This window comes from Lactuca sativa, chromosome 2 (assembly GCF_002870075.4).
Source record: "Lactuca sativa cultivar Salinas chromosome 2, Lsat_Salinas_v11, whole genome shotgun sequence".
In the NCBI taxonomy this organism is placed as follows: Eukaryota; Viridiplantae; Streptophyta; class Magnoliopsida; order Asterales; family Asteraceae; genus Lactuca; species Lactuca sativa.
The window spans coordinates 197,621,625-197,631,996 of record NC_056624.2 but is presented as its reverse complement, the minus strand read 5'-3'; the positions used below and the strand labels follow the sequence as shown (position 1 = coordinate 197,631,996).

Below are 10,372 nucleotides of genomic sequence, written 5' to 3'. Positions count from 1 at the left end.
AAATATTTTTATGAAGGAATGGTGATTTTTTCATTAAAAAAAAAAAAGATTCGTCCATATAAAATATATCTTTCAGTTATTTGTGCACAGAGGATGTTATATCTATATGGATAAATTAATTTCTTTAAATGCAGTCCAAGTATTTGGAGCCTTACGTTAACAAAACCAAGGAAATACACATAGTGACATAATGATCATGATCATGGTTGAGAATAGAATTGAGAACCAAACTTTATTTATTAATTAAACTCAGACGCAGAATTGTGAATAGCGTCTAAAAACAGGCTAAACATGTGAAGAAACAAACCTCAGTCGAAAAAGCTAGAGAGCCTAGGTTGCCTTAATGAGTACCTATCATCATTTAATCTTATCTTATCTTATCTTTCAAGTCACCATTCTCCTTGGTCAAAACATCAATTTGGGACTGCAGAATGTCGATCATCGCATGCGCACGCATCACTTCAATCTTCACAGTCTCTCTTTCCATTGACACATTAAGGATTTCATGTTCCAAGTTCTTGATAAACTTTAAGTAGCCAGGTGGCACTGATTTCTCAAGGGTGGCAGCATCAAATGAGTATGGTTGACTCGCGGATGGCTGACTCACTTTGGCTTCAAGAGACTCAAGCAGAGGGAACTCCATCAGTGCAGTTGCAGTTGCAGATGATGACAGTTGTGCGATTCTTGGATCTTGACTTGTGGTCGAGTCTTCTGAACCATTTCCATTGCTTCCATTATTGTTTTCAATTTCATCACTCTCTTTTGTTCTTTTGTTGTGGAATAGAGAGAAGGTTTCTAGCTCGGGTCCAGGGTTTAGAACCGAATCATCAGACCTTTCCCGTTTGCAGACAAACGGGATGCTCTGATGATGATCCACCATACCCTCACTCCCACATGCTATCATGTTGACAGCAGCTTCCTGTGAGAGATGTAAATCAGGTATTCACAGTTTCCTGTGTTGTGGAATGTATAATTACAAATGAGGACACAAGAGGTAATACCTGCACAATGTCATTTCCTTGAGGTAGAGTCTCATCACCACGGGTCAAATCATCTTCTGTCTCTCCACCAGGAACAAACAGGGCTGCATCATCATCATCCCATTCTTCTTCAATAAAGGGTGCATAACGATCACCATTGGGTGGCCCTAAACCACTCTTTTGAAAAATTCTACAAAGCACAAATGCATCCTTCTCCCACCAAACAACAACACAATCAAGGTCTTTGATCCACGAAGAAATCGAAAAAAAAAATCGTTTGTGATTTAAAGTTCAAACCTGAACTACTCCAGCTCGAACAAGTTCTTGATCCACGAGTCTATATTCATGCATCACCCAATTGGTACGCTTGCCATCTGGAGCTCGGCCGCTATGGAAGACCAATGTTTTCTTCATCCCAATTGTTTCGGATTTATGGCGGACAGATCTGTCTTTTCCGGTTGCTTTCCAGTACCCTTTGCCGGTAGCACGATTCAAACGGGAACCATTGCCGTACTTCCTATCTACAGGGCTGAAGAAGTACCATTCAAGGTCTCTCGTCTTTAGGGATGAGTAATCTAACAATCGATAAAATTGGAAAAAACATTCAGTAAGAAACCCTAACGCAATTAGGGAGAAGAAGGTAATTACATGGTTGTCCCAAATTGCGATTTCGTCTTTAAATGTAGATGTTCTTTGTTAGTTTTCAATTATTTCACTTTCCTCACATATTAATCAACCATATCATCATCGGCTATGAATTGAAGAAAAAATGTCACAGAACAAGCAGAAAAATGATGAATCGGAAATGAAAACAGCAAAAAGGGCATTAAAAAAAATACAATTTTAATCTATATACCAGCAAGTTCCCATGGCTCGGATTTGTAGACGTCGATTTCTGATACAGCTTCGAATCGAAACGGCTTCCCACAAGCCTTACGCCTCAGATAATACCGCACAAGTTCCTCATCGGTTGGGTGAAACCGAAATCCAGGTGCAAGAGACGTCGGCGGTGGCGATGATGGAGCTGCCGCCGATAAAGCTGGTATCGCCGCAGGCTGTGCCGGTGGTGCCACAGTCATCAATTCATGACTCATATCTCCTTATTTTATTTTTTTTCTTTCGATATGGACTGAAATTAAACTTGTGGGTATCAGTCTTTTCTGATTAAAAAGCAGAAAGATTGATAAAAGGGCTGAGAAGAAGACATTAGAATTAGGAGTGTAGGTGAAGCAAGTGAACTACAGGAACAGTACACATGATGAGAGAGAAAGAAGAGATATGTATTGCCCGTGGGTTAAGAAACCACTATTGAGTATTGATGAATGGATGCTTGCTTGACACGGAAATCGAAAAAACACAAAGAAAGAGAGAGACAGACGTATGGATTTTTGCATCTGTTTCCATTGGGGTTTTTATGGTCTGATGGTTAATTTCATTTTCCACAACTAAATTCTTAAATTCAGTTCTCTATACCTATCAAGACTTGTACAATGTGTATTGATAAATGTAAATTGGTTTCATTTGATAAATTCAACTTCGGAAAAATACGTTAAGGATTCTTTTGATATGTATTGTATTATTGTAGATATTTTATTCATTTTATGCTTGATAAGATAAAGACAATTATGTTCTATTAAAAAAAATTGGTGGTTTGAAAAAGTTTTTTTTTTTTTTTTTTTTTTTTTTTTTTTTTTTTTTTTTGTTAAGTGCATATTTTTTTCCCCTAAATATCTCTTATTTATTTAAAATAATAAGCTAAAAATAAACGTTCAATACATATCGATTGAAGGCAAACGGACAACAACCTGCGCCGCTAGCCTTTTCTGGGTGACAAAACCAATTCTTTTGAAAACAACATTTGTGGATCTATGAGATATGACATTAGAATGCATGACCCGTTGGACTCTATTAAGGAGCTCCACCGCCTCTGCTGCGAGAAAACCAAATGTATCGAATGCAAAAGGAACAAACACATGTTGATTTTCTCTACATGCATTCTCGTGTTTTACCACTTTGCATGCAGCGGCTTTCAAAGCGGCATGCCCAGCTGTGAAACCCCCGCTCCCTAAACCAACAAGAGGATAGACCCCAGTAAGATCCACGCACGCATGCTACCCTCCTATCCATCCAAAGACCAAAATGTCAGCCGGTCTACGTGTGTACTTGTCATCCTGCGGGTCCGTCAAAAAGTTCAATGGCGCTTCTTTCTTCACAGAAATACCAGCACGCCAACAAGCATCAAAGAGAACATCCCGAACCACATCATGTCTATACTTGAAACTAGGGAGTTCTCTACAATGAACCGCGTGTTCCCCAAAGGTATCCAAACATGCCTTGCGACAAACTGGGCATATCTCGTCAATTGGGAATATGGGAATCATGAGGCGGTAACGAAGGATAGTTCGGTACTCCATAGGAGACATATGCTGGCCAAGACCATCAATTGGGATAGTTAGCAGAAAATCCTGAGCATGAGGTGCCTGCAGACACTCAAAGACTGCTTTCCGTCTGACAGTCATGTCGAAGTCGACTTCCATATCTTAGACGATTTTCCTAAAAAGGGCACACGCCAAAGCTTTTTGGGATTTAGGGGGGTGGTGTCCTTATTAGTGAAACTGCTACAGTCAAATCCCGAAATCGTATCGCGAAGACGAGTCATAGCACATAGGTAATCCGAGTCCATACCATATATGCCACTGTCACTTAAGATGTGGTCTTGTAATGCCCAAGATTGGGCCCTCGAAGCTACAAATGCGTAAGAGGAAACCTCGTAGGCCGAGTACAAACCCAAACCACCGAAACGAATAGGTAAGGAAGCCAAGCGCCACTGAATGTCTCCAAAGAAGTGGCCTCCACATACCACCATATCCTCGATAGACCTGCGCAATCCTTTGTCAAAGAATAACGTTGCCTCTTCTATGTGTACCGGCTGGCATGTCCTTAAACCAAAGAAAAGTTTTGCAATGCCCACACATGATCGAAGCAAAAGGAGCTCACTTTGCGGGTCACATAGTTGTGGAAGAAGGCCCATCAAATCAACAGCATTGACCGCTCTCTTCATGGCCAACCCGCTAATAAACCCCGCGTCTCTGCTAACAGCCCCCCCAAGGAGCTTCACCCCCAAAGAAGGTCTCCTTATATCCGTTGGGAATAAATTGGCATGAAGCTTCCTACCATCACATTAGGGCCAAAAAATCTTCGTTTTCTTGATGTTCAACTCAAGACCCAAACTTGGACTATGCAACCGAATTATGTTCAACACTCTAGCCACCTCCTATGAATCCCCAATGACGGTCCCATCATCTAGATACCAAGCATGGAGAATGAGCTTATAATTGTCTCTAATTTTGTGCACAAGCGGGTGCAAAACGAGGGCAAAAAGAAGAGGGCCCAAGGGGTCACCTTGCTGCACCCCAATGGCAGACGATATATGTTGGTCTCCAATATAAAGTCTCGCTGCTTGCCCGTACAAGAAATTCACCCACAAAGAAATGGAAGGGCACATCTTCTTAACCTCGTGGAGCAATGCTAATCGATCCACCAAGTTAAAGGCATTCGAAAAATCCACAGTCAGCATTACAAGAGACCCATCAGCATGGTGTTCACTCAACACCCTATTGGCACTGTGTAACATAGCCTCAGCACCGCCAAATACACCAACCCCGAACTGAAAATCATTAAGGTACCTGGCCATTTCTTTACCCACACCTTTCATGGCAACCTTGGAAACCAGACGTCTCCATATAATGCCTACTGCAATCGGACGGATCCCGTTGTCAGGTTTAAGTAGAGGCGTGAGAAGAGCGGATGCAACAAACTCTGCCAAAATGGTTGGACATCTTCCCGCTAACCATAAATTAACAACTAAAGTGATAACATGTATGAGATCCATGGCAATAGCAAACCCTTCTCCATAAAGGGCGTCTAGTAAGTGTTGAGCCCTCAAGCCATCTCTCCTGCAAGAAGTTCCTTTAGGGAAGGATTTGATGCAACCAAATACATAGTCAAAGTCTACTACAAGAGGAGGTTCAGAAATTATGGGGCTCGGCATGGATGGGGGTGGTCTGAAAGGGTGTTTGTCCTCCAAAGCTTTAATAGTATCACCATTATATAGTGCAACACCCGATGAACATAACACTTTCACTGCTGCGGTAAAATGACCATTTGCAACCTTACGGAGACACTGTCTGATATTGGTGTTACTTGATGTAGCCTCCTTCTAAAGGATGCCTCCACCCTATCTCATAGCTTCAACCTCAGGATTGTCTAACATATTTTGAACTAACTTCGTGATACCACCCTCTTTCCCCCATGTATCCAAGGACTTCAGGATGGAGCTTTGCTGTAAAGATTTTCTATTCCCAGACCTACATTCTTGTCTATTTTTGGGTCTAGACACCTGTAGTGTGCATCGAGGAAGAAGTAACAAACACATCCATGCCTCAACCGAGCCAGGTTGGGCAATCGCCTTGTAAAGAGCGGTCTTCAAAGCTTGAGAGAAAGCAAGAAAACAACTATGGGGGATACTCTTGACAGTAGTGATAGGCTCTTTAAAAACACGATCAAGGAGCACAACATCAAAAACCAAACCTCCAAGATCATTTGTCACCGACTCTGTATTTGACGGCTTTAGAATACCGACAATATAATGACTCGAGCCGTCATCCCCTGTAACAAACCTCACACGACCATCCGGGTGGTGACAATAACGGCTAAGAGCCTGCAAAGTCATACACTTCCCACACATCCATTGGCCAAAGGCCTTCAAAGTTTTCCTCCACTGCCATAAATAGACCAACATCACTAGAAAGAGCTTCACGTAACACACTTTTACGATCTTCAGTAGGTAAATGATGTCTTTTGATGTGTGAAATCATACAGCCAATCCCTTTACATCCCACTTCACCGTTTGGGAAACAATGGAAGCTTCTGAACGGGCACATACAAATATCACTCGAACTTGTCGAAGAAGAAGCCATACAAAAGAACAAGTCTCGAGATGAAGCTAAAACTATAAAGCAATATTAAACAAGGAAGGGAAGGAAATGGCACACCAACACAATGTTGGTGTGCACAAGAAGCATCCAAACTAAGCCAACTACATTATCTTGAACGACAAGGCTGCAACACAAAAAAAACTGGTTTAGGCATTTTATCAAACACTTGGTGGGCAGCAAAATTGGCTTCTTAGAATTTCATCTTCTTCCATTGAAACATCAGCCCAAAATCTCTATTTGAATGAAGATAATCCTCAAAGCATGCCTTACTTGAACCCACCAACAATGAAATGATATATAAATTAATTAAACTAATAATTTATAATTAATTCCCAATTGCGAGATACCAAGATCGTATTTTGAGGTTCTGATTCCAACACTTTGAAATCCCAACGCAGATGCGACATCATTTCAAGTTACAGAAGCGAATTCTTCAATGTCGACTCTCGTTCTGAATTAATTGATCATGGACGTTCGCTTATTGAGTTACAATGTCGACTTTAGATCCTTCACTGATAAAATTGATTTCTAAAACAAAATCAAGTAGCTCCAATCGCGTTTGTAAATTCCGATTACAGACGCCAAAACAAAGAACTCCCGGGTGTCGAACGGGTCTGGTAACCAATTTCCATTTCGACCGCCTGTTCAACCAAGCACTTTCATACGTCTGGCGATGGTTTATGTCGGTTTTGGAGTTGTATACACTTTGAAATTGTTCAATTTGCTTTGGAAATGTATTGTTTCTTTAACGAGCTAAGAGAAATTCAACTATACAAGTTCAATAAGTTGGTTTAAACGTTTTTATCGATTCTGTCACAATGGTTTAACCTAGTTTTTGAAAAAACCGTCCGGTTCAATCCGGTTTATTAATTAACATAAAATCGGTCGTTGTTGAACATCTATCGTCCCTGGTTTTCGGTCCAACCAGTTCGAACTAGTTTTTAAAACATTGCAAAAAAAAAAAAAACTCTTATACATTTCCTTATTTTTGGTAGGAATGTTCCACAAAAGTACATGATTAAATCTTGGATTGATTGAATATTAGAAAATCTTATTTTTCTGACAAAATTATATTATTTGTATTTATAATTTGTCAAAACAGTTTGATTCAATATAACTATCAAAGTCACTACGTGTTTATTCAATGTGGTTTATTCCTTGTATGGTTGGTCTCACTTGTTTGATTTTGTTACATAATGGATCTAATTAAAACAAACTAGATCAACCTTTATAATTATATAATGTTAAGAATGCTATCTTAGTAAATTACAGGACTAGATATCAAGACAAATATTAACTACTAGACTTCCAACAAATCAAACACCATATTTCTTCTTCTTCTTTGTCTTCCACCACCACATAAGTCCCAAATCAAAACCAAATTAAAAATCCTAAAATACATCAACACAAAAATGAATTATCCAACCTAAAATTAAATAAGAATCAAAAAGAGAAATTGGCATTCGTCGTGTGTGCATGGGAGGGTGCGAGGCAACGATCGTGACATGGTGGTGTATTAATTGTCGGAAACCATTAGAGGACGGGGGAAGAAGAAGGAGATGCCAGTAGGTTTAGTGGTGGTCGGAGGCAAGACGCAACGTCAAAGGTTTAACGGTTGTGAGAAAAGACGGGACAACAACAAAGACCACAATAGATTAGTGGTTTTGGAGCCACCAACTGATGATGTTGTGGTGCATGTTGACTGGTGGAGAGAGAGAGAGAGAGAGAGAGAGAGAGAGAGAGAGAGATGAGAAATGGATGTTGGAGGTTGGAGCATGATAGGGGACTTAATTCAACATTTAATGGTATTATACTTTTATTAAACTCAATTATATAAATGGTTCTTGAAGTTCTTAGGTTTTACTAACTTTGGCAAAAAAAAAAAACCTTTTTTATCTTGGACTTAAGAGAAGTTTCTAACAATGTTATACAAAAGACCAAAATAGATGGATTTGCCAACTATAAGGATAAGTGGTATCAAATTTCTAAAACTAAGACCAAACCATAGAAAAATGCATACACCATAAGGACTAAAACTGACATCTACTTTTTTCCTCCAGCAATCATTCAATTTTGAGTAAATTACACGAATGGTTGTTAGGTGCATTTTGTGCACCTTTTTGCACAGCCTTTAGCCCTTTGTATGTATGTTTTTAGCTTAATTGTTCTTTGCTTTTATTGCATTTCATCATATTTAGGTTAATTTCTGGAACAACTTTATTTGCACTCTTTAATGACATTTTCAGGTAAACCGAAGGTTGGAGCGCGCTTTTGGAGGTGCCAAAGGGAATTGGTGAAGATTGCGAGATGATCAAGCGTAAAACGGAAGGACTGAGAAAATCATGTTTGGGCTTGGAGTCAGAGGGCAACACGGGGCGTGTTGGGTTTGGCCCAGAAATCCAACACGGGGCGTGTTTAACCATTCCAGGCAGTTTGACCTCGCTGAACACGACCCGTGTTCATTTACTCTATATTGACACGGGGCATGTTGGTCCAGTTGAACATTTTTTAGCATCGAACTTTATAGTTGAAATCGAAGTTGAAGGGTGTGTTTTCACTTAACATGACCCGTGTTGATTTACTCTATATCGACACGTGCCGTGTTCGACTTAAAAACTGCTTTTTGGCAGTTTTTCCCTTTTGCCTTATGTCGTGAATTGGGTCATTTTTACAAGGGAGGAACATAGGAGATCACCATTGGAGAAGAGAATTCGAAGGTTTTTGCAAGGGTTTGTCCGTTAATCATTTGGAAACATTAATTCTCGTTTTTGTAAGTTGTAATTACACTTAATTTCATCTTTTAGACTTGTGATCTTGTTCTAGCCATGTGTGGCTAGAACCCTAATTTCTCTAATTTCACGTTTTGACTTTTTGGTTGTGAATCAAATCATATGACCGGATGTTTGTGTTCAATTTCTATCTAGTGAAACTGATTTTACTTTAATCGAATGTTTGATTCTAATAATGATTCTTATTGGCCATTTAAATTAGGGTTAGGTCATTCAAGTTATTCATTTTGCAAAATCCGTAATTGTTTTATGAATTGAACTAAGTAACAAGCATTAAATTGATTTCTTATGAATGAATTTAGTGTAAATCTTTTCATACATTCTTACGCTGCCGAGCTTGTGAGGAGTATTGGGTGTTATTGGGAACATTCACAATAAGCTTAATGCAATCTTTTAATCTACTTCTAAGAGCTTCTTTAGATTAGGTTAGTAATGTTAGGATTAATCAAAGAGCTTGTTTTGATTGATTAATGTGGTGAATGGAAGGTGTTAGAGCTTGTTAACACTTTCAAGTACCATCCTAGATATAATGAAACAAATGTCTTGTCATCTTTGATTCACATTGCTAGATTGTCATACATGGAGTTGGAGTCCTTACAAAATCTGAACTTAATTCATTAGTTTAGTTGTTTACTCGTGTTTTAAATTGGTTTGTTACATCATTACACTCAAAACCCCCCTCATTTAATCTTTTGTGAAGAAATACCTTACGCAAAACAGGTGTAGACTGGTTGTCCCGTGTCTTTGTGGATCGACCTTACTTTCCTTGTACTACCTTTCTAGTGCAATATAGTGGGATTATTTTGGAGTATATCGTACCCCTATTATTTTTTGGGTCTGACACACCTAACAAATTGGCGTCGTTGTCGGGGACACGGTGTTACTAATTGTTTATGCCTAGATCTTTTCGTACAGGTACACCACTGCCAATTGACTCGGAGATAGAGAAGACCGCAAATAAGTTAAGGAAGCAAGCCAGGCTTCATAAGAGGCAACCGGTTTCTGGTACTTCTTCATCTTCCAATCCCCCAGTCATCAACATTTGGGAGGACATACCCCTCTCAAGTGTATCCACATCAGAAACAGAAAGCCCATCACCCTCACCACAACCATCATCACCCATAAATACCACTCCACCCTCTTCACCTGTTCATAATTGTTGGATTAGTGTCTAAGTCCATAACTATTTTGGTATGTACTTGACCCGATGGTGCATGGTCCTTTTGGGTTGCCTTCACCAAAGCAACTTGATTGGAGAAATAAATAGAAAGAGAGGATAATATGATTTATTAATATGTTATAAGGATAATATATTGAAGGAGAAATCATATTTGTTTAATTAATATTGGTCAATAATTAATTGGGAATTAATTTTGTGATCAAGTGTAATTAATTAAACTTGAGGGGCTGAATTGTAATTATGTGATAGTTACAAAATAAGGTAAGAATTATCTTATAAGTATGGTGAACGAATTTAAGGTTGGAAAGCCTTAGAATTCGAGTATGATAAGGATTCAAGGATTATCTTATTGGTTGCTTAATGGATAATCAACTAGATAAGGATAATGACTGAAACCCTATCTCTACACCTATATAAACACCCCTA

At 39.2% G+C, this 10,372-nt stretch overlaps 1 protein-coding gene across 1 annotated transcript; it reads right to left on the bottom strand.

Moving 5' to 3' along the window:
• Positions 1-218: 218 nt before the first annotated feature.
• Positions 219-2,367, bottom strand: LOC111899770 (NAC domain containing protein 52). The gene is made up of 4 exons (XM_023895612.3): positions 1,837-2,367; positions 1,278-1,555; positions 1,002-1,190; positions 219-919 (listed from the first exon to the last, which is right to left on the bottom strand). The coding sequence occupies exons 1-4, from the start codon at positions 2,072-2,074 to the stop codon at positions 368-370; spliced, it is 1,257 nt and encodes a 418-aa protein (XP_023751380.1). The 5' UTR covers positions 2,075-2,367; the 3' UTR covers positions 219-367.
• Positions 2,368-10,372: the final 8,005 nt, after the last annotated feature.